Raw genomic sequence first — 25,887 nt, 5'->3', positions numbered from 1 at the left:
ACACACACAGATAGGTACACATATACTCACATGTGTGGCTTCGTGTTTACAGCTCCACACTGAAGTTCAGGCAAAAATCTTATCCTATTTCTAGGACTACCTAACATGACACATGACCCTTGGTATCAGTGCTCTCTATGCTCCATCTTTCTTTTTGGAAGGATATACTTCCAGGGCTAGCAAGTAGCCCCAACCCCAGAAGCGAATAATCCCCTGGACCATCCTCCTGAAATGGAGCCAAGCAAAGAACACCCAAACCAGGGTGAAGAGAGGCTCAAAGCTCTGAGAGAATCTTGTATTCCTCAGGTGCTAGGTTTTCAAAATCATCCCAGCAAACGTTAAGACAGAATTAGTGTCAGATGATGCTAAGAGCTTACCTTAAGAACCGTAAGAGCTTTCACATTCCGGGCTACATGAACAGGAGAATGAAAAGCAGCTTTTCTTTTCTCCAAAGATTAAATTAGATAGACCTGAAATATAAGGTGTCTGATGGCCCACTGGTGAGCAGATTATGTCACCATTGCCTAGGTTTTTCAAAATCACTACAGCAAAATGCAAGACAGAATTAGTATCGGATGAGCTATGATCTAAGAGTCAAATTATAATACTTAACCTGCTGGAAACAGCTCAAAATTATAACCTTCCCAATAGGTTCAATCTCAAAAGACCAAGACACCCAGAATGAATGTGATACTCCCTTCAAGTGACTAGAACATCAGACTCATCCAATGATCTAAGAGAAAAGTATCATCTTGTCAGTTTTCTCAAATAAGACTACCCTCAGCACCAAGCACAGAGCCCCAGTCACAGTACACATTCAGTAAATAGTTGTGGAAGACAGTGATTTCAATCCAGACCAACAAATCAGTACTATAAAGTCTACTGCACCCCACACTTTGTTTGGGAATACAGTTAAAGCCAGTTAATAACTCTCTTTGAAAACACCCAAATTTAGTGTATAAAAAAAGTTGCAAACAATGAGGCACTGAGTTTGGCACAGGACAATTACCCAGAAGCATCCTTGTCACAAAAGCCATCTCCAAATCCAGATTTATCCATCATTTTAAAAGAAGCATCATGGGACATTTGGGTGGCTCAGTCAGTTAAGCGTCTGACTTCAGCTCAGGTCATGATCTCATGGTTTGTGAGTTGGAGCCCCGCGTTGGGCTCTGTGCTGACAGCTTGGAGCGTGGAGCCTGCTTTGGATTCTGTCTCTGTCTCTCTCTGCCCCTCCCCTCCTCGCGTTCTGTCTCTCTGTCTCTCTCTCAAAAATAAATAATTTAAAAATAAAAAAATAAAAGCATCACAAAAATGTGCCTTAATATCTAAATAACATAAACAAGTAGTTAGACTTGTTTTTTCAGAGTCTTACAAATTTCATAGGGTTTTAATAAATGGTCTTACATTATTCCTGGTCTCACAAATTTCTACTGATTTACTTAAAGTCATGAATAAGAACAAAGCAGGCAGAATTATCATATTATGCTAGTAAGTTCACAAATACTGTAAGGATGAGATGTTTCAAGCATAATTGTCTAAAGTTATAAAAAATCTATGAAGTTGAAATAAAAGAGGATATGTTTTGATCAAATCAAAATAATGCGTAGACAGTCTAAGTATTAAATAGAAGGGCAGTTAAAATTGAACAAAATAGAACCATATTAAAGTTTTTAATTACAATTTAAATAACTTTTTTTATTATCTAGGTTAATTCTCTTTTGATGCTAAGTGTAGAGAAAACTAGTTGGCTCAGTTCAAATAGGCTAATATTTATATTTGCATAAGCAGCAAGAAACAATAAGGCAGTCTGGTTTCTAGGTAACAAACGTTATCCAAGAGCTTCAACAGAAGAAGTTATCAATTAACCTTAATCCTTGGGCTGAAAAAACAACCTGGACCATCAAAGATGATGATGAGCATTCAGAAGAACAAAATACCAATAAGCAAAAAGTACTCTAAATTTGCAGTTTTTACCAACCCTTCCTTCAAAGTAGGGGCTGGCAAACTTTTTTTATGAGGAGCCAGATAATAAATATTCTCATTTTTTATTTTAAGTTTATTTATTTTTATTTTGAGAGAGAGAGAATGTGTGCATGCACATGTGAGCAGGAGAGGAGCAGAGAGAGGGAGAGAGAGAATCTCAAGCAGGCTCCACACTGGTGGCGCAGAGCCCAACACGAGGCTCGATCCCACAAACCATGAGATCAAGGTCTGAGCCAAAATCAAGAGGTGGACACTCAAGTGATTGAGCCACCCTGGCACCTCATTTTTTTTTAATTGAAAAAGACTGCGGGGTGCCTGGGTGGCTCAGTCAGTCAGTTTCACGTATATGGCATAGTGACTGGACAGGTCTGTATGTTATGCTATGCCCATCACTATGTAGCTACCATCTGTCACCACACATTGCTATTACAGGTACCACCGACTATATTTCCTAGGCTGTACAATATTTTAGGTTTTGAGGGTCATTCAACCTTAGTTACAAAGATTCAATTTTGCCACTGCAGCCCAAAAGCAGACAAAGACTATGTGTAAAGGAGTAAGTGTGGACTGTCCCAAAAAACTTATTTATGGACAATGTAATTTGAATTTCATATAATTTCCACATGATGTTACTCTTCTATTTATTTCACAAAATATTATTTTTTCTCTCTCCAGTTATTTAAAAATATAAAAACCACTGTTAGATCATGGGCCACACAAAGACAGCCAATAGGTTAAGTCTAACCTATTAAGATTAAGTCTAATCTGCAGGCTGTAGCTTGCCAATCCCTGTTTAAGAGAACACATCAGTTACAGGTGTGTCCAGTGGGACACTGGTCATGCTCTTCCCTGACGAAATTCAGAGGAATACATACACTAAGACAACACCAGGAAGTTTTGCTTTCTCTCAGAAATAAATAACCATAAACTGCAATGTAATAGTGATTAACCGCTAATTAAAGAAATTAGGTATAAGGACTGTGTGTTTAGATAATTAGATCTTAAGCAACAGCAAATTGCTTGAATTAGGCTAGCAGAAAGTCTATCAGACATCAAGAATCAGAAGTTTTATAAAGATGTTTTGGCCAAAGGAAATACCTAATTTCTCTGAGAGACTTACAAGTAAGAAAAGTTGCTAGAGTACGGATGATAAGTGAACTGGTTTTGTTTGAGGTTTATTTGAAAAACCTTGTTTACTTAATATTTTCAACTCCAGGAAAAAAAAAAAAACCCACAATAAGCCAATCAAGGAAATATGCCTGACATCTAGTGGAGACTTACTGTAGGTACGTGACCTGTACTATTTTCTGAAGAAACAAACATAAAGAGGGGAGGGGATGAGGGAGGTATCTGTTTAGATAAATCATTTTAGTGTCATTCATTCATTCAATGCATTTGAAGTGCTGACTACGCACCAGGCACTATTCTAGGCACTGGGAACTCAGCGAAGCATCAGACAAAGTCCCAGCTTTTCTGGAGTTTACATTTTTGTGATATGATTTACTTCATTCTGAGGAAAAGACTTTAAAAGTTTAGAATACAGTATTACAGCATCCTAACCTCTTAGAAGTACTTTCAAAGACATTAACCTTAAACAATATCCTGAGATAATTATTACTATTACCACTTTACAGTAAAGCAAACTGGTATCTCTATTTTTTCTTTAATGTTTATTTTTGAAAGAGAGTGAAGGCAAGTGCACGATTGAGTGGGGAGGGGCAGAGAGAGGGAGACACAGAATCTGAAGCAGGCTTTGCAGTGCCAGTACAAAGCTTGACATGGGGCTCGAACCCACGAACCATGAGATCATGACCTGAGCCAAAGTCAGACACTCAACTGACTGAGCCACCCAGGTGCACCTGATGTCTCCATTTTTAATCTAGTTTTTCTTCTATCATACCACACTGCCTCCCTTCTATTTTTCAGTCAACCAACATACAGCTATTCAATGTTCTCTCTTCACTCTAAAACTAACCGTAGGGCTCAAACAATGGTCTGATGACTGTATGTTTCCAGGGTAAAAATTTCTTACTGGGTCTGCCTGTTAGGAAAGTGAGGTGTGATGGAAAGAGGCTGGGTGTGGACTCCAGTCCCAACTCCATCATTTTGAGCTGTGTGATCTTAGACAGGTCATTGAAACTCACCAATACCGTTTCCTGACCCATTAATGGTTAATGATACTTATACTGCAAAGGTTGCTATAGGAGTTAAATGAAATGATGTATATAGGAGAGGTGAGCAAAGGGCTTGGAATACTATGTGTGCTCAACAAATATCAACAACACTTGAGTCCTGAATTTATGAGGATCTGGATAAATCTCTACATCTAACATGAAATGTAAGCAATTAACATTAAAATATACTTTACCTCATACTTCAATTCCTGTCCCACATTTCCATTGGGGTTTTAATTTTATTTCTAGGTGTCCAATAATAGTAAAACCTTAAATTCTTTATGTGTTCACAAACTTTTCTCACTATCACCATGAGAATCCAAACCACCGTCATCTCTCATCTGGCCTATGAAAAAAACCTCCTAGCTGGCCTCTTCTTTTTCACTCTTGTCCTACTCTCCTATTTCCATGCAGGCAGTGACTTTTACAAATGCAAAATGCAAATATATCTCTGTCCTACCTAAAACTCTCCAATTTAGTATCACGTCCAAAATCTCAGCTGGATTCTGCCCACCTCTGCAGCCTTTCCCTCTCTTCTGTCCTACTGTTCCCCCTCTGCTGTGAATGTTCCTCCACTGACCTCCAACATGGCTAATCCCCATTCATCTTTTAGGCTTCAGCAAAAATGTTATTCTTCACAAAAGCTTTTCTTAACGTGCCAGTAAGATAAAGACAAGCCATAAGGTAAAGGCATCTTGCTAGAGAATTATTTTACAAATATAGACACAGATGTGATTTATATTATTTCTCAGGGTGTTAACGTGAGTATCAGTTGCTAAAAGAAAAGCAAAATTAAAACTGCAACAAATCAGGAAAATAATGGAGTTGGGACTAATGGCTATCCATTTTGGGAAAGAAAAACCCTTAAATTATTTTTTTTGAAGTTTATTTATTTTAAGACACAGAGGGACAGAAAGAGAGAGAGGGGTAGAGAGAGAGAGAGAGAGAGAGAGAGACAAAGAATCTCAAGCAGGCTCCTTGTCATGAGCATGAAGCCTGATGTGGGGCTCAATCCCACCAATTGTGAGATCATGACCTGAGCTGAAATCAAGAGGCATATGCTTAACCAACTGAGCCACTCAGGTGCCCTAGAAAACCCTTAAATTCTTATCTTTTATCTGACAACAACAAAAAAAGAAAAAAAATCCAGAAATAAGAATTTTTTTATACACACAGATATTCTTTTAATTTTGAGAGGAGCACATTAATGTAAAATATGAAATGGAAGCCAGAAACAAACAAACAAAAATAACAAATTTGATCTTTAAACTAAAAAGTTTAGTAAGAAACATTATTCTCTACACTAAGATCCATCTTGACAAGGTTAGACTTTCTGGCATGTCCCGTCTTTTATTTTTTATTTATTAAAAAAAAATTTTTTTAATGTTTATTTATTTTTGAGAGAGAGAGAGAGAGAGAGAGAGACCGTGTGCACGTGCATGAGTGGGGGAGGGGCAGAGAGAGAGGGAGACACAGAATTCAAAGCAGACTCCAGGCTCTGAGCTGACAGCACAGAGCCCGATGAGAGGCTTGAACTCACAGACTGTGAGATCATTACCTGGGCCGAAGCTGGACACTTAACCGACTGAGCCACCCAGGTGCACCCCTCCCCTTTTTTTTTAATGTTTATTTATCTTTGAGAGAGAGTGAGCATGTGAGGGGCAGAGAGAGGGGGAAAAAGGAGCAGAAGTGGGCTCCGTGCTGACAGCACATAGCCTGATGTGGGGCTCAAACTCACAAACCGTGAGATCATGACCTGAGCTGAAGTCAGACACTTAACCAACTGAGTCACCTAGGCACCCCACATGTGTCACTTCTGAACCAAAGCACAGGAAGATGGGTATGAGTTCCCGATAAGCTCCTTTCCCTGCTGCAGGGATCAATAAGGCCTCATGTTAAGATAGTGGAGCCAAAAATTGAAGCAGCCTAAACCATTAGCCACTGTCCATAGTTCAGCTGCTCTAGAGTCCTTCCCATCCACATGGGACTTCGTGTGAGTGACAAATAAACATCCATGCATTAAACTATGAGATTTGAGGGTTAATTTTCCACTGCATGATCACCCAATCTATTCTGATTATGTGATATTCGTATCTTAGGACCCTGTGGTTCCACTCATACCTTAGAGAAATTCTCTGTATAAGAATGCTCACACCAGTACTGTAGATTGTGGTGAAAAACTAGGAACAACCTCAATGTCTGTCAACAGGAGAATGGATTATTTATTGTATAGTCATTCGGTGGAATGTCATTTGAGATTCTCAATAAATCTCAAAAACATACTATTTAATAAATAAACATACAAAAGGATATGTAGAACATAACCACTTATATAAAGTTTTATAATGCTATTTTATGGATGCATGAACATCTGGTAAAAGTGTAAGAATATGTATAGAGTGATAAATACCAAATAAATGTTAGGGGCTACTCTATGGGAGAGAGAAAGGGTCATGGGATTAGGAAAAACACAGGAAACCACAACTTTATCTATAAAGTCTTAATAACAACAACAACAAGAAAGATCTGGGGCGCCTGGGGGGCTCAGTGGGTTAAGTGTCCAACTTCAGCTCAGGTCATGATCTTACGCGTTGTGAGTTCTAGCCCTGCGTTGGGCTCTGTGCTGACAGCTCGAGCCTGGAGCCTGCTTCGGATTCTGTGTCTCCTTTTCTCTCTGCCCCTCTCCCACTCACACACTCTCTCTCTCTCTCTCTCTCTCAAAAATAAATAAACATTAAAAATTTTTAAAAAAAGGATCCGAGGTAAACATAATAAAATGATAAGAATCAATAAGAAATATTAAAGGTTCAGATTCTTAGCCCTCAGTCCTAAACTGAATTCATACTTAAGTTTCTAACAGAAACCAGAGATGAGGAAGGCTTTTTTTTTTTTAATTTTTTTTTTTAACGTTTATTTATTTTTGAGACAGAGAGAGACAGAGCATGAACGGGGGAGGGTCAGAGAGAGGGAGACACAGAATCTGAAACAGGCTCCAGGCTCTGAGCTGTCAGCACAGAGCCCGACGCGGGCTCGAACTCGCGGACTGCGAGATCATGACCTGAGCCGAAGTCGGCCGCTTAACCTACTGAGCCACCCAGGCGCCCCGAGGAGGGCTTTTTTAATATAGAGAGAAGAAACCTGAGGTGAACGTTCTCCTGAGCCACAGAAGACCAGGAACGTTCAATAATTAGAGATGCCAGGTGCCTCTGAAAGAAGGGAGAGTGGCTGCATTAAAAATTAGAGGTTTGGTTTAAGGTCCACCTACAAAGCAGAGCACCCTAGTCCCCAGTACCACACAACCAAATGACTACTTTTTTCTAGGCCTGGTAAAACAGCTAGAGGTTATTCTCTAGTGAAACTGACCAGAAAGTCTCTGAACCCAGGCACACCAGGTAGAGATGGCCATGTGGGGCCTGAATTCAGATGCGAGAGATTAACTGAAAGAACACACTAAACTACTGGATTCCCCAACACACTTCCTCTGGTCAGGATACACACAACCTTTGACCCAATAACTGTACCCTAGGTTTAAAGAAAGTCTTACCCTGTTCCACTGGGAAAAAACATCTGAGGTCTTTACCGCAGCATTTTACATGGAGGCAACTGGATGTCCATCACAGGGAGAACGAATAGGTATAATCTGCATAGGGCCACTTTACATAAATTTTTTAAAAGGACGTACAAAACACTACGTAGTTTTCAAGAACATGTACTGGGAAAAAGATATACAATGAGCATTCTAATTAGAATGATTACTCCTGGGGAAAGGGTGACCAGAGTGAGATATGCAAATAAAGGGGAATTTTTTAAATATTACAAATAGCACAAAATAAGAGAGGAGAAAAAAATCCAATTACCATGGTGTAATACTTTTAACTGTAATAATGAAAGCCAGTTTTACTTATAATGACTAACTATAATAATAATAATATTATAATAATAAATTTAAATGGAAAAAACTCGCCAGTTAAGACAGGTTGTCAGATGACATTTTTTAATCCAGCTCTTAATTTACAAGAAGCATGCGGAACACCTAAGGACACAGAAAGGTTGAATGTATAAGGGTGCGGAAAGTTATGCTATGCAAATATAGCAGAAGATATTAAAAGAGGTGTAGCGGATAAAATAGACTTGAGAACATACAGAATTATTAGGAATAAATAGTTACTAGGTAAGAACAAATTTTCAACTTCCTAGTGAAATATGTATAGTTTTGAAGATATGAGCAACATGATTAACAAACCTGACCTGACGTACATTCATTCACTATGAGCTCTAAACCCAAACAAGCATAGAATAAATGTTTTCATGCTTACTAAGAGTATAATAAAAACTGGATCATATACTACATATAAGCCTGTCTCAACAAATTTGAAAGAACTGAACAGTGCAGACCGCTTTTTAGACCAAAATTAAATTAAACTAAAAATTAATAACAAAAAGGAAACTAGACAATCCTCACATGTTTGGAAATTAGGAAAGTATACTTTTCAAAGAACAATAAAAAAAAATTACATAAGAAAACTTGGACACTACTCAGGGACTACTTAGAGAAATTCACAGCCTTAAATGCTTATATAAGGAGGGGGAAAACCTGAAATGAATACGCTAACCGTATCTTTAAAGAAGTTAAAAAAAAGAGTAGCAAGATAAACCCGAAGAAATTGTAACAAAGGAGATAATAAAGAGTAGAAACAAATAATATTCGGGGCGCCTGGGTGGCGTAGTCGGTTAAGCGTCCGACTTCAGCCAGGTCACGATCTCGCGGTCCGGGAGTTCGAGCCCCGCGTCAGGCTCTGGGCTGATGGCTCAGAGCCTGGAGCCTGCTTCTGATTCTGTGTCTCCTTCTCTCTCTGCCCCTCCCCCCTTCATGCTCTGTCTCTCTCTGTCTCAAAAATAAATAAACGTTAAAAAAAAAAAATTAAAAAAAAAAAAGAAACAAATAATATTCAAAAATACAATGCATACAATAAGAGAATCGTCAACACCAAAAGTTGGTCCTCTTAAAGCCCACTAGATGGGACAAACCTATGGCAAGATTTGTTCAAGAGGGAAAAAAAAAGAGAGAGAAACTATAATTATGTGAGAGTAGGAATGAAAAAGGGGACATTAGCGCACATACTGTAGATAAAACGTCATGAATTTTGTCCCAATAACTTTGAAAATGCAAATGAAATTGACAAATTCCTACAAATATAAAATGTTCTAGAGTGATTCAAAAAGAAATAAAAAATGAAGTCTTATAATTGCTTTTAAAAATGGAATTCACAGTTAAAAATTTTCCCACTAAGGCTTTTGGCAGAGATAGCATCACTGGTGAGTTGTACCAAATATTGAAGGAGCAAGTACATAATTTCAATTTTAGAAAAGCTCTTCCAAAAAATATAAAAAGAGAGAATGCTCTTCAGCTTTTTGAAGATAGCGCACTGGGAAAACTTTGTCCTAAAAATAAAAAACAACAATAAACAAACAAAAAAACCCTGGGAAATTACAGGACAATTGGAACTCCTAAACATAGGCAAAGTCTAAATAAAATATTAGCAAATGAAATCTAGCAATATATTAAAAGAAGAGTCAACTTGTATTTATTTCAGGAATATATGGTTGTTTAAAAAACAATGTAATTCACTACATTAATAAAGAAACTCATATGATCATGTCAATGCAGAAAAACCTTTGATAACATTCATTCATGACCCCCCCCCCCCCAAAAAAGCACTCTTAGCAAACTAGGCATACAAGGGAATCTCTTTTACCTGATAAACAATTTCTTCTATAAAACCTACATCAAATAACATACGAATAAATGCTGAAAGCCATCTCTTTGGGATCAGCAATGATACAAGAATGCCTACTAAACCACTTTTATTTAATATTGCACTGGAGGGGTGCCTGGGTGGCTCAGTCGGTTAAGTGTCTGACTTTGGCTCAGGTCATGATCTCACGGTTTGTGAGTTGGAGCCCCGCGTCAGGCTCTGTGCTGACAACTCAGAGCCAGGAGCCTGTTTCGGATTCTGTGTCTCCCTTCCTCTCTGCCCCTCCTATGCTCTGTCTCTCTATAATAAATAAATGTTAAAAAAAAAAAAACTGCTTTAATATTGCACTGGAGGCTCTAGCCAACTTAAGAAGACCAAAAGAAAAAAACCAGATGATTAATATTTAAAAGCACAAGGAGTGAGGTGAGGGGTGCCTGGGTGGCTCAGTCGGTTAAGTGTCCGACTTCGGCTCAGGTCATGAACTTGCGGTTCGTGAGTTCAAGCTCTGTGTCGGGCTCTGTGCTGACGGTTCAGAGCCTGGAGCCTGCTTCAGATTCTGTGTCTCCCTCTCTCCCTCTGTTTTTCCCCCGCTCCCACTGCCTCTCTCTCTTTCTCTCAAAATAAATAAAGATTAAAAAAATAAAAATAAAAGTACAAGGAGTGGGAGGGAAGAAATAAAACTATCATTATTTGCAGGTGATATAATTATTTTAGAAAATCCAAAAAAATCTGAGTGCAAATTACTAAAATTAATAAGCAAATTAGGCAAGATGACTAGATAGTGGATTCAAATACAGAAACAATTTGCATTTCCACATACCAGTACCACACTGTTAAGAAACATAATTCAATAAAGATACCATTTGCATGACTGTGTATACATTTGACAAAACTCATTCAATTGTACACTTGAAGTGGGTACCTTTATCATATGTAAATTATATCTCAAAAAAACCTGTAGAAAAAAGGACACCATTTGCAACAGCAACAAATATACAGAAGAATTTTTAAAAGTACCAAAGAATCAGGGTGCCTGTGTGGCTCAGTCGGTTAAGTGTCCGACTTTGGCTCAGGTCATGATCTCAAAGTTTGTGAGTTCGAGCCCTGCATCGGGCTTTGTGCTGACAGCTCAGAGCCTGGAGGCTGCTTCGGATTCCGTCTCCCTCTCTCTCTGCCCCTCCCCTGCTCGTACTCTGTCTCTCTCTCAAAAACAATAAACATAAAAAAGGTTTTTTTAAGTACCTAAGAATTAATCTATCATATATAATAACTTTCTGGGGAAAACTATGAAGTTTTAATGAAAGGCACAAACTAATATTTACTTTTTTAATATTTATTTTGAGAGAGAGAGAGAGAGAGAAAATGAGTGGGCAAGTGGGGAGGGGGCAGAGAGAGAGGGAGAAAGCCCGATGTGGTGCTTGATCTAACAACCATGAGACCATGACCTGAGCTGAAATCAGGAGTTGGATGCTTAACCCACTGAGCCACCCAGATACCTCAGCACAAAATGATATTTAAATAAATGCAAAGATATAACAAATTCATGACATGGAAGACTTAATACTATAAAGATGTCAATTCTCCTCTATTTGATTTTTAGATTCCATGAATCTCAGGTCAAAATCCCAACAAAATTTTATGAGGAACTCAATAAACTGTCAATACAATTTATATGAAAGAGCAAAGGGCAAAAAAATACACAAGACATTCTAAAAAGAATTACTTAATCCCTTATAGTAATTAAGATAGCATGATGTTGGTATAAGGATAGACAATTTGACCAAAGGAACAGGAGAGTCCAAAACCAGACCATGCACATTTGGACACTTCATTTATGACAACCGTGGCAATGTAGGTCAGTGGAGAAATGACTGATCACCCAATAAATTGCCCTGACACAAGTTACTATTCAAATGCAAAGAGAGAGAGAGAAAGAGAACTGGATATTCTATACCACAAAAGTCCATTCTACATAAACTAAAAACATTAGTGAAAGGGACATCTTCAAAACTAAGAGAGAGAGAGAGCGAGAGAGAGAGAGAGAGAGAGAGAGAATGAGAAAACCACTACAATACTGGAGGAGCAAAAGAAATTTTTTTTTAATCAAAAAATGTAACAAACACTAACCAAAAAGGGGAAAGGTTGAAAAGTTTAATCAAAAAGTGGATTACAAGCAATAGGTAAAATTCACTATGGAACACAGTGGGGAACAAAAGTATCTATTTTTTTCCCAGCAAGAAGAAGAAACCAAAAGACGAGCAAAAAAACAGTACAAGAAAGTCAATCCAGTTATAAAGTCAACAGGCCTGATTTTGAGCAATCAGTGGTGTGTACAGGAGACAACCCCCCTGCACCCTGACGGGAGGTACCTGCACAGGGACGGGGGCGCCGGCACCATGAGGAAGAGTTCACAGAACCGAAGCGCACTGAGTCTGCAATGAACATGAACTGTAAGTGCTGCTGTCGGGTTTTCAACTTTTAGATTTGACCCTTAATGAATCTCAGAAGACTTAGCTATGGTCACTGAAGAGAACAGAAATATCAGCATTGACAACACAAAAGATAGATGACAGAAGTCAGGAGGCAAAAAGAGAAGGGAGAAGTAGAGAGAAGGTACTAATTTCCTCAGTTCACACAGTGCAAGTCAAAAGAAGTTACAAGATATAGAGGTTTAGGATTAGTATTTAAAATTACAAAGGTAAAAGTAAAATAAAATAACAGGTAATCAACTTTAAAAATGGTAATATAATTATGAGAAACTGGGATGGGTTGATACGTAGAGTTACAAGTGAGACTGGTTCCTTACACAACAGAAGGAATTCAACAGTGTCCAAAATTGGGAAGTCAAAAAATGGGGCTCTGAATACATCAGAGATATCGAGGTATCCGCCAGCAAATCTAAAAGCCAGACAACACACAACGAAGTGTGGGAGAATGTGCTGCATTTCATTTTATGCTCTTCTGTATTCTAAAATTTTTAATCTATAGGTATGTATCATTTTAAAAGAAGTTTTTCAGATTATTGAATGAGAAAGAAAATAAAAGATCAAGAACCATAATTGCTTTTTTAAGGAGGTTAAAGAAAACAGATGTCTATTCCAACAGAAAAACTTCTCGACACCCGAGAAAGACTAATGATCAAAAGCCTACTGACTTTATCCAGGAGGACACATAACATCACCATTTAATTCAAAGTGAAGAAACCAGTTTAGAGGCTGAATCTTAAAGTTTCATTGTTTCTCCTCTTCCTTACTCTTCCTCTTTCTCTACTTCTCTTTTTTGATCCTGTCTGGCTTTCTTTCATTTAGCATGAATATTCAAAGAAAGTAAAAATAAAATACCAGTTTTATTTACAGAATACAATCTTGTGCTTCCTAATTTTCTCTCAATACAAAAAATAAAAATAAAAAAACCAACAAATTAAGTTGAATTTCATTTCCATGTTGTCTGAACCAGTTTTAAACACCTCTGTGGGCATTACAGCCATAGAGAAGAAATGATCACTACCGCTGATTTAAGGAAGAACACGCTAACAAAAGGTAACCTTGCTAAAACCAGTTCAATAATTACTCTTCAATATATTAATTAATGTTTCTGTTTGTGATCATTATCACTTAGACTTCAGGGCTCAGGAGCTATATGCTTCCATGTAAATATTTATGGTGATTTAAATAAATGAAACCTTGAAGTCTTTTTTTTTTTAATTTTTTTTTTTTAATTTTAACGTTTATTTATTTTTGAGACAGAGAGAGACAGAGCATGAGCAGGGGAGGGGGAAAGAGAGAGGGAGATACAGAATCTGAAACAGGCTCCAGGCTCTGAGCTGCCAGCACAGAGCCCAACGCGGGGCTCAAACTCACGAGCTGTGAGATCATGACCTGAGCCGAAGTCGGACACTCAACCGACTGAGCCACCCAGGAGCCCCAAAATCTTGAAGTCTTAAGCTCCCCAAAAGTAAAGTAAAAACCAGAAGGTTAAATGTTCATGTTAGGTAAGTTGGCTGTGATCCAAAAGAATTCAGCAAGGTCTCCATTTCAGTATAATCCATACCCATATCCAGGTGTATACTTACACTATATTTGCAAGGTCAAGTGGTTTCTCTGGTTGCTCAGGAAAAACAGGATGTGGGGGTTCTCTGGTGGGTACACACCCCAAAGATTTACTAATTGCATGGCTCAGCTTCTTTGCAGGGGATTTCTGTGTCAAAGTAGAAAATAAGGAAATAAGAAATTAAATCTTCAAAATAATGAAAAGGAATTTCCAAAGAACTTGGTGACAAGAATTAAAGAAAATATCTTTTAAATACAAGCTAAGTTGCATTATAATCAACCTTACCGGGCCTTACAGAATGGGACCTACAGTTGTCCCAAGGTCATTTGTGGTCCTTCATTTCTATACTTACTCCCTCATTTCTACCATGCAGTCAGACTATAAAGTTAACGTTAACTTTCCTTTTGAACATCTCTCTGTGCCCTTTGCATGAACTCTCTCTTCTGATGCTTCTGGATCATTTTTGGTAAGATGTTACAGTTAATTTCCCAATCAGAGTCAGAAATTTTTGGTGGACTAAAATACTAAAAGGCTAAGATAATGCTGAGAGCTCGTGGCTTTTGAATGTTAGCAAATTAGCTGACGAAGTCACATCCCAAAACATGCCTATTAAGAGAATATTCCCAAAATAAACGTGAGGCAGAACATTTGGTGCTAAGGGTCTGGCTATGTATACAGACACAGATGAGTGCCCTCACATAGACAGGCAGTCAGCATCAGACCCGTGACTGTAAATTCAGATATGCGGAAGGTACAAGAATAAGTTGGCATACTAATACATTTCTCTGTAAGGTAGAACCACACACGCCAAATCCAAAGACTATCAAGTCTAAGATGTATCAGTAAATATACACACTAGTAAACAATATGCCACAATTAAATTATTCAGAACATTCACATTGGAAACCCATATATAAACCCATATATAAACCCATATATACTCATCTGTATACAGACACAGATGAGTGCCCTCACATAGACAGGCAGTCAGCATCAGACCCGTGACTGTAAATTCAGATATGCGGAAGGTACAAGAATAAGTTGGCATACTAATACATTTCTCTGTAAGGTAGAACCACACACGCCAAATCCAAAGACTATCAAGTCTAAGATGTATCAGTAAATATACACACTAGTAAACAATATGCCACAATTAAATTATTCAGAACATTCACATTGGAAACCCATATATAAAGGAAGCTCTTCATATATTGATTTTATTGCCCACCCAATTCCCTTTAAATAACACATTTGTCTGAAATTTTCTTGGCAGGATGTTAACTGCAAAAAGGTGTAAATATTTCATTCTACTCCCTCTGCAACATATTACCATATGTAGCACTCTAATTGAAAAACAGAACTTGTTTGCAGCCATGTGCCTTATCGATATCACATCTCCACTTAACTTTTTATATGCTACTTGCACGTATTTAACACAAAATAAGCAAAACTCTTTGCCTTTAAGACTATGAAGGGAAAGTTAATTAACACCTTGTTTATAACATGGACTAAATAATACCAATTTCTTCAGAAACTTCATATATGGGCTCCAAATCACCTACCACTAACCCCTTCAACACATTAAATTCTGAGCAAAGCCTAAATGTAGTATTTCCTAAAAAGCGTATGAAGCTAAACAAAGCAAAAACCTGAAAATCCCCCCTAAGTGCTCTCCATTTCCCCTTTGCCCAACAGGTTGAAATGTGACTTGATCCTCCCCTCTGACTTCTACACTGTCCCCAGACCTCACATCACTTCTCTGTTTAACATCTTTCAAAGACTCCTAATCACTTATAGAATAAGATCTAAGTACCCACCATCACATTCCACATAAAAGCTTTCCTACCTGGCTCCCGCCTCTCCTCACACTAGCATAAATGACAAGCTGCTCAGTTAGCCCCAAACACCGTGTTCTCTTAGGTCTCTGTACCTTGGCGTGTGCCTTTCTGAGATCACCTTTTGCCAGTCTATTTTTCTGTAAATTTTCTGCTCATCTCTCAAGACTACTTGCAAGTCTTGCTCCGGGCAGACTTTTCTCACAGTTTCATAAGCCAGAGACCACCTTTCCAAGCTACCCACTTACTGTGCACAAATTTCCACTGTTATGCTAACGATGCTATCATGCACTTTTTAATTCATGTGCCTATTTCTGTGAAACTGGTGCTCCTGAAAGGTAGGATCTACATGTTAATCATGTGTATAGTTCCAGGATCTGTTCCATAATGGAATATGTTATTTGAACAACTGGCCTAGATGAATTTTCTAGACTGCTTTTTCCTGATCAAACCATATAAACTTATTTCTTGAGTTACAACACAAGTAGGAGAGAGAGGACATCAGAGAATACCTTAATTCACCTTTACAACTAAACACTACATCTGTGATCCATGTATTAATTTCATGATATTTTGCTGTCTGAGAACCCCCTGGGCCATTAATTCGTGTAGTCTATGAGATGGATTATCATATAGACTGCTTTAGCTGCATCCTGAGCAAAAACAACCATGAAATCACAGGTTTCACATGTATATTTTATAATGAACATTAAAATAACTACATAACTATTAAAATAAAAAATGGCTCCCTCTGTACCACCTAATAATCTCTAGTAGTGTGCTTGTAATTCATTTGAAAATACTGCTTTAAAGTCAAGGCTTAAGATCAGATCCAACTTTGAGTCTCAAAAATATAGATAGGGAGGTAAAATTAATACATCAAAGTCAATTCTAAATGATTAGAACATATCATGAGTTTTGACATGTATGGAAAGGGAAAAAGACTGAGAATAAATATACATATTCAGGAATTACAATATTAACTAAGGGCTAGGACCGAACCAAAGAGGATATATTACTCTGAAAATGTTATTTATTTGTTTATTATTTTAAGTAAGCTCCACACCCAACGTAGGGCTTGAACTCACGACCCTGAGATCAAGAGTTGCATGCTCTACTGACTGAACCAGCCCGGCGCCCTTACTCCGAAAATTTTAAAGACATGCATTCAGTTAGGTTGTCTAAATATGTAAATAAATGACTTCCTTACAAAGATAAATTATGATATGGACCTGAAGTGAATTTTGCTATCTAGTTAGTTTAGGAGGCTAAGATTAATAAAGCCTGTAAGCATGAATCCAAAAACAGCTTTAAGCACCAAGATAGGGACATTACCTCTCAGGCTCCCGGACCTGTAGGACAATGCCCAGGTCTTGGCAGTCAGTCACCAAATATTTACAGAGGTGAAGAAGGGAGTGAGGAAGGAAGAAAGGCAGGCGAGGCGCAGGGACTGGTGTCTTCCACACCTGGTGTAAAATACTCTGCAAGAGATGCCACTTTCTGTCTCTGTACCTTTCCCCTCACTTGGACTCTAAAACTGATAAATACATGGAGAAGCCTTAACCTAAAAAAGTAAATCTCTTCTAAACACTCTGAGGTGATGATTTTCAAACTTCGTCCGTTTTCGATACCTTAATCCACATTAGTCAATTTCAAAACATTTCCTACCATTTCTTCAAAATACTACAGGGTACGATTAAAGAAGTCTATATCAGAGTGTATAAAATGTGTATGTGCAGTTTAAAAAGTTATAAAATAAATACCCACCTACCCACTAGTGTGCCTGAGAAACCGAAATATGGTTGTCACTCTGAAGCCTTGCTGTGGGATCTTAGGCTAAGAGCCCCCTCCCACCTCACTTGCTCCTCTGCTGCTAACCTGTATTCTGGATTTTGTATTAATCATGTCCTTGATTTTACTACTTTGGTGATTATGCATAAATACATGATTTAATACGTTTAAAACCTATATAGACTTACATAGATATATTTTTCTACAACTTGCTGCTCTCGCTTAAAATGACATTACAAATCATCCCTATTGATACATGTCACATTCATTTTTTCACCAACTGACTGTCATTGCTTAATTATATCATAATCCATTCCACTGCTAATAAACACTTGGGTTGTTTCCATTTTTTCCCTCTCACAGTGTTGCCATAAGCTTTCTTATCTAAGTCTCCTGGTAGCCATGTGTAAGAGTTTATCAGAGTGCAATTACTGGATCGAGTTATACACATTCAATTTTACTAGGCACTCGCCACTTGTTTTTACATAGTGGTTACACTAATTTCCATTCCCATCAGCTATGTGAGAGACTTCCTAAATCTCCACGTTCTGGCTAACCCTTGTTATTGTCAGACATTTTAACATTCGCCAATCTAATGGGTGATAAATGATTTTAATTTGCAACCCTGACTGCCAAAAAGATTGAGCATCTTTTCCAATATTTACAAGCCAGTTGGTTTCTTCCTCTGTGAAATGCCTACTCCTGTCTTTGGTGTAGTGTTACATAGGGTTGCCTTTCTCTTATGGATTTGTAAGAGTTGTTTATATTTTTTTGTGGAAGACCTATGGAAGTTAGATCTTGCAAATAACTCCTACTTCACTTGTTTTTGACTAACAGTCATATTTTTTTAGGAAGTTTTTGTTTGGTTTGGTTTTAATTTTAGAGAGAGAGTGTGAGAGCAGGGGAGGGAGGAGGGGAAAAGAGAGAGAGAGGAACAAAGAATCTTAACTAGGCTCTACGCTCAGCATGGAGCCTGACAAGAGGCTCGATCCTACAACCCCGGGATCAGGACCTAAGCTGAAATCAAGAGTTGGATGTGTAACCAACTGAGCCATCCAGGCTTCCCACCACATTAACCATTTTAAAGTGTACAGTTTACCAGTAAAGTACATTCACATGGTTGTGCAAACAATCTCCAAAATTTTTTCATTCTGCCGATCTGAAACTCTATACTCATTAAACAACCCCTCATTTCCCCCTGCCCTGAGCCCCTGGCAATCACCAGTCTTCTTTTTGGTCCTATGAACTCTCTACTATCTATCTATTACTATAGATAACCTCATGTAAGTGGAATCCTACAGTATTTGCCTTTTTGTGACTGGCTTCAGATACTTAGAATAATGTCTTCAAGGTTCATCCATGTTGGAGCATGTATCAGAATTTCTCCCATTGTCAAGGCTGAAAAATATTCCATCATATATACTGCATTTTGTATACCCATTCATCCATCAATGGACACATGAGTTGCTTCCAAGTTTCAGCTATTGTAAATAATGCTGTTACGAACATGGGTGTACAAGTATCTCAAGACTATGCTTTCTTTTGGTATATACCCACAAGTAGAATCATTGGTAATTCTATTTTTAATTTTTTAAGGAACCTTCATGCTGGTTTCCATAGTGGCTGCATCATTTTACATTCCACCAAAGGTGGGTCCCAATTTCCTTACACGCTCACCAACACTTCTTTTTAAATACTAACCATCCTAATATATGTGAGGAATATTTTATTGTGGTTTTGATTTGCAATTCCCTAATGATTAGTGATGTCATATATCTTTTCATATGCTTGTTAGCCATTTATTTATTTTTTTAAAGTTTATTTATTTTTGAGAGACAGAGAGAGACAGAGCATGAGCAGGAGAGGGGCAGAGAGAGAATCTGAAGCAGGCTCCAGGCTCTGAGCTGCCAGCACAGAGCCTGACGCAGGGTTTGAACTCACAAACTGTGAGATCATGACCCGAGCCGAGAAGTCGGACGCTTAACCAGCTGAGCCACCCAGGTGCCCCAGCCACTTATTTTTTTAAGGAAATAAAAGTTTTATTGAATACATCACAAGGAAGCAGCAAGCTGGACAGCAAAGGAGAGGTTGTCTGCCACTTGCTACCCATTTTTATATCATCTTTGAGAAATGTCCATTCAAGTCCTTAGCCTATTTTTCAATTGAGTTGCTTGTTTTTTGTTGCTGAGTTACAGGAGTTCTATAAATTCTGGATATGAACCCCTAATCAGATATACAATTTGCAAATATTTTCTCCCATTCCATCGTTTGCCTTTTCATTATGTTGTGTTTATGTCCTTTGATACAAAGAAGTTTTTAGTTCTACTGATTTATCTGGAGATTCTTTCAGGCTTCCTACACTGACAGTCATCATCAAATAATGGCAATTTGGTTTCCTTTCAATTCAAACATCTTTTCCTTGTTTATTATGCGGCATGGGACTACCGATAAAATGCTGAACAGAAGCAGTGATGGCAAGCCTCTTTGTTTTGTTTTCAATCTTAAATAATTTCAACATTTCACCAGTAAAAATAATAGATACTATCAGTTTTTATAAATATCCTATATTAGGTTAAGGAAGTTCCTTCTATTTCTAGGTTGCTAAGGTTTTTTGTTTTGAAACTGTTTTCGGGTGTGTGTGTATACGTGTGTGTGTGTGTGTGCGTGTATTTAAATTATCAATGGATATTGGGTATTATTAAATGTCCTCTATAAGTCTTTTGAGATGATTATATGGACTTAATCCATCAATCTATGAATTTGGTTGTAATAATAATTTATCTCTAATTGCTGGAATAAAACCAGGGTGATCAGGCTGTAGTATCTTTTGTACACACTGCTGGAATCAGTTTCATAGTATTTTGTTTAGGCTTTTATTTCTGTTCATGAAAACATCTTATAAGTTTCCTTTCTTGCTGTCCTGTGAGGTTTTGGTATCAAGGTTCTTCTGGCCTCAAGAATGAAACTGGAATGCTCATTATTTTTTCTGGAATCTGGGAAATGTTACATAATATTGGAATTCATCTTTTCTTTGAGTGCTTGTTGAAACTCATGTCAAGTCATTTGGGCCTGGTTGTTTACTTTGTAAAGATTTTATGCTACTAATTCAAATTCTTTAATGATTATACCACTATTTGGGGTTTTTATTCCATTTTGAACCAGTTTTGGTAAGAAGGATTGTGTTAGGAATTTGTTCATTTCAACTAAGTTTTCAGTAACCAACGTACCAGTTTTCTTGTCATCTTTCCGTTACTGATTCTTAAGTCAAATGTACTATAGTCACAGAATATAGTCTGTGATACTAATTCTTTCGAGGCTTCCTTAATGTGGTCAATTTTTTTTGTGTTTGAAAAAAATGTGTAATTAATGGATACACTCAAACTTCCTATGGTCTGTGTTTTGTCTAATGATTCTAACAGTTGTTGAGGGACGTGTGTTAAAATTACCCATTTTAACAACGTATTTTTCAACTTCTTATTGTGCCTCTATTATTTATGTATTTTACAGCTACATTAGTAAAGGTGTATTTGTGGAGAACTTTTTAATTTTAACACTTATTTATTTTTGAGAGACAGAGCAAGGCAGAGCACGAGCGGGGGAGGGCCAAAGAGGAGTGGAGGGGATACAGAATCTGAAGCAGGCTCCAGGCTCTGAGCTGTCAGCACAGAGCCTGATGTGGGCTCAAACCCACAGATGGTGAGATCATGACCTGAGCCGAAGTCGGACGCTTAACCAACTGAGCCACCCATGTGCCCCATGTGGAGAATTGTTAACTGCATCCTTTACCTTTGGCAAACTAGCTCTGGTTAAAAAAACAAAAAACAAAAAACAAAAAACAACTTTATTGTGATCAAGCATAGTGTAAAATGTACCATTTTAGCCTCTCTGGTAAAAATTTTTGCCCTGAAGTCTGTTTTCTGAAATTAATATAGTTTCACTAAATTTCTCTTGGTTGGTACTTTGCGTGGTATGTCTTTTTTTATCCTTAACATTCAACCTTTCTGTTTGTTTGTTTACTGTTTCTTATAAGCAGCATGAAGTCAAACAGAAAAATAATAATAACCATTTGATTATTATCAAATGGCGCCTGGGTGGCTCAGTCAGTTAAGCATCTGACTCTTGATCTTGGCTCTTGGTTCAGGTCGTGATCTCACAGTTTTTGAGTTCGAGCCCCACATCAGGTTCTGCACTGATGGCCTGGAGCCTGCTTGGGATTCTGTCTCTCCTTCTCTCTGCCCTTCCCCTACTTGTGCATGCACGTACTCTCTCTCTCTCTCCTCTCAAAATAAACTTAAAAAAAAAATTTTTTTTTAAGTATCTATTTGACAAGGGGCGCCTGGGTGGCTTAGTCGGTTAAGCGTCTGACTTTGGCTCAGGTCATGATCTCACAGTTTGTGAGTTCGAGCCCCTCGTCGGGCTCTGTGCTGACAGCTCAGAGCCTGGAGCCTGCTTTGGATTCTGTGTCTCCTTCTCTCTGCCCCTCCCCCACTTGTGCTCTGTCTCTGTCTCTCAAAAATAAATAAATGTAAAAAAAAAAATTTTAAATATCTATTTGACAACTGCTGCTTTTTATCTGGAAAATTTAATTTGCTGATTACTAATATACTTTTACTTATTTCTATACCTTATTATATCACTTGGTTTATTATTTATGTCATTTTCCCTACATCTTTATCTTTTCTTACTTTTTAGGTTTTTTTCTTTTTCTCATTTTGTTTTCCTTTTCTGGCAATTATACTCTTTGAGTCCACTTTTTTAGTGGTTGCTTTTTGTTATTTGTTTTTTTTTCCTGAACTAGAAGCAATGGTTATTAAGAATGTAATGTCGGGGCGTCTGAGTGGCTCAGTCAGTTAAGCATCCAACTTTGGCTCAGGCCATGACCTCGCAGTTCATGAGTTTGAGCCCTGTGTCGGGCTCTGGACTAACAGCTTGGAGCCTGGAATGTGCTTCAGATTCTGTGTCTTCCTCTCTCTCTGCCCCTCCCCAGCTTGCACTATGTCTCTCTCAAAAATAAAATAATTTTAAAAAATTTTAAAAAAAGAATGTAGGGTCAAGTTCCTGACGGTGCTTTGCACACAAAGTAAGGCTCATTTAACCCTCCCAACAGTCTTATGAATTAGGTGTTAACAGTCTCAATTTTATAGGTGTAGAAACTAAAGCTCATATAAACTAGGCATGTCTGATTCTTTTCACAGTATAACACAGCCTCTCAACAGGTAAAATCACTCAGAGAAAAGAACACATAGAGATTAGGAGGGACGGCCCCGGAAAGTGAGACATTCTTCTTGCAAGGAGTCAGCAACAGACTGGGGACACCAAGCACCAGCATGGAGGTCGTGAAGGAGAAGCCTGGCTGAGGGATGGAGACACAGAGTTTCCAACTGAGAAGCAGACTCCAAGTTAGGGAGGGAGAAGTGCCTTGCGCTGTTACTGCTGCCCTGTATGCTCCTGCACCAGGGCTAAAACTTGCTTTCCTCAGATAACTGTGGACCAGGCACTAAGACACCCCCCCAATTTTTGTTGCTGCTGTTGAGCTCAGATGATGGTATTTTCAATCAGCCTCAAGCTAATTGCTTGCACAGCACAGGCTTCAGCTCAGCTCAGGGCACATGCTGACAGGCCCTGACACTTGGGAGCACAACAGCCTAATGGAAAAAGCTCAGGATTGGTGCCTCGGAGGCCATTTCTGTCATGTTCGCTTCAAATTACTCTCTCTGAGTCCATCATCCTGAGCTCCAAGCCACCACGGAGGGGATCCAAGCAGGAACATAAGCCTATTAAATCCTCAGACAAGCCAGGAACCTCCACTAACTATTTTAACATGAACACTTACCACAATCTTAATTAGCATCTGTACTCTCACTCTGTTAACTTAAAATCCTTTCCCTCTACTCATGCCTCAGCCACATTCGTGTCATCGTTGATTAGTTCTCTAGCTGCATCTTATGTCAAGCCCACCAAAATTAGTTGATTATTATTATTATTTTACACATGATGCTTATTTACATTTACCCACATTTACCAACTCTTCTTGTATCCCATTTCCTCCTTATTGCTTCAATCTATTTTTTCCCAAAAGTATATACTTTATTGTTCCTTCAGCAATGGTCTATGGGGGCAAAGCCACTAAGAATCTTTGCAAAAATAGATCTTTTTTCTTCTTTGCTCTTGAATAGATCAGTTAAGTACAGAATTCTAAGTTGATCTTCTTGCTCTATCCTTTAATTGCCTTTCACATTTTCCATTTCCCTGTATCTGTGTTCAATATTCTGTATCCTGGTTAATTTCTTCAGATCTGTTTCCCATTTCTTAATTTTTGCTGTAGCTGTCTCTAATCTGCCATTTAACCTCTAATGAACCTTAATATTTTTATTTCTAGAAGCTCAACTTAGTTCTTTTTCATATTGGCTTGTTCCGTTCTAAAATGTCACTCTTCCTAAATGTACTTCTTTATCTTTTTATTTTTTTTTATTTATTTTTTTTCAACGTTTATTTTATTTTTGGGACAGAGAGAGACAGAGCATGAACGGGGGAGGGGCAGAGAGAGAGGGAGACACAGAATCGGAAACAGGCTCCAGGCTCTGAGCCGTCAGCCCAGAGCCCGACGCGGGGCTCGAACTCACGGACCGCGAGATCGTGACCTGGCTGAAGTCGGACGCCCAACCGACTGCGCCACCCAGGCGCCCCTCTTTATCTTTTTAAATGTAGAATTTTCTAAAGTTGTTGGCACACTAAAACTCCTATTTTTCTCTTGGTGATAATTTCATAACTCAGTTTACAATTTTTAATAATGAGTTCACTTTTAGCAGAGACTGCTTTTTGTATGGGAGTCCCATTTGTACCTTCTCCAGCCACTGGAGTATTTTTAGTCCCTCTTTTTCAAGGAGGCTGCTCTTCTAAAGTCCCAGCCTTTACAAAAATATCAGTTCTATTCATCTTGAATGGATCCAAGTTAGATTTCCCATGCCATGGGGGCATGAAACCCCAACCACTGGCCTAAATCCAGTATCCAGTCTGAAACCCCTTGGGTCACCACAATTTGGGGTTTAATTTTTGATAGCCAGATATTTCTCTTTTATTCAAGTTCAATTCTGCATTTTAGTTTTGTTGTCGTTACATTTAATCCAACATGCTTATCTGTCACTGGGGATGGGAGACTACAGTTAGCTCAGTCTACCATGTTGCTGAAGCCAGCAGTTTTAAGTTGGAGCAACAGACAGAACTTCAGAAGTTGAATTATTCTTGTGCTTCCAAGATAAATGCTACTCATCATGCATCAAATTACTTTTTTTTTTTTTAGAGAGAGAGAGAACACACAAGTGGGGAAGAGGGGCAGAGGGACAGAGGAAGAGAAGAGAATCCTAAGCAGGCTCCATGTTCAGTGCAGAGCCCAATGGGGGTCTTGATCCCATGACCCTAGGATCATGACCTGAGCCAAAAACAAGAGTTGGAAGCTCAACCAACTGAGCCTTTCAGGTGTCACTACTAATTTTTTTTATGTAGGATTTGGGCATCTATATTCTTTTTAAAACATATTTATTTTTGAGACAGAGAGCATGAGCAGGGGAGGGGTCGGGGGCAGGGAGGACAGAGGATCTGAAGCAGGCTCTGTGCTGACAGCAGTAGCCACACACGGGGTTCGACCTCATGAACCGTGAGATCATGACCTTAACTGAATTCAGAAGCTCAACCGACTGAGCCACTCAGATGCCCCTTGGGCATCTATATTCTTAAGTAAGGATGGCTTATTGTTTTCTTTTCTGGTGTTTTCTGGTGCCTATTTGTAGATGGAAGTTATGCTGGCCTAGTAAAATTGGTTAGATGGGTTCCAGTATTTTCTTGTGCTCCACCATAGCAGGTATAAAATGAAAATTATCGATTTCTTGAAGATTTGAGAGAACAACACCTGTAAAACAGTCTGAGCTTGAGGCTTTCTTTAGTGTGTAGATCTGTGATTCTCATTCCAATATTTATGACTGGTTTGTAACCTATTCAGATTTTCTACCTTTTATACTAAATTTGTTAGTATCTGTTTTCCTAGAAAATTGTCCGTTTCATTTAGGTCTTCTGATTCATCAGCATAAAGTTCTTTTAGTCATATTTTTTAGGTTTATTAGTTGTACTTTTTCAGTTTCAGAGTTGAAATCTCATTTTGTTTATTTTCTTTTTTTTTTTAATTTTTTTTTCAACGTTTATTTATTTTTGGGACAGAGAGAGACAGAGCATGAACGGGCGAGGGGCAGAGAGAGAGGGAAACACAGAATCGGAAACAGGCTCCAGGCTCCGAGCCATCAGCCC

At 38.3% G+C, this 25,887-nt stretch overlaps 1 protein-coding gene across 11 annotated transcripts in view; it reads right to left on the bottom strand.

The window, feature by feature from the left end:
• The window catches only part of DTNB (dystrobrevin beta), a 242,119-nt gene that overhangs the window by 103,657 nt on the left and 112,575 nt on the right, over positions 1-25,887 (bottom strand). For all 11 annotated transcript variants that reach the window (XR_003967936.1, XR_003967937.1, XM_030311510.1 and 8 more), the window contains exon 9: positions 13,986-14,110. Coding sequence is in view for 9 of the 11 variants with exons in the window: in XM_030311510.1 (XP_030167370.1) it covers positions 13,986-14,110 (125 nt within the window). In the remaining 2 variants the exon portion in view is untranslated. The remainder of the gene's footprint in view (positions 1-13,985; positions 14,111-25,887) is intronic.

The sequence above is a fragment of the Lynx canadensis genome, chromosome A3, assembly GCF_007474595.2.
Source record: "Lynx canadensis isolate LIC74 chromosome A3, mLynCan4.pri.v2, whole genome shotgun sequence".
Classification (NCBI taxonomy): Eukaryota; Metazoa; Chordata; class Mammalia; order Carnivora; family Felidae; genus Lynx; species Lynx canadensis.
The sequence above is the reverse complement of the archived record's forward strand: the minus strand, read 5'-3'. Positions and strand labels throughout refer to the sequence as shown.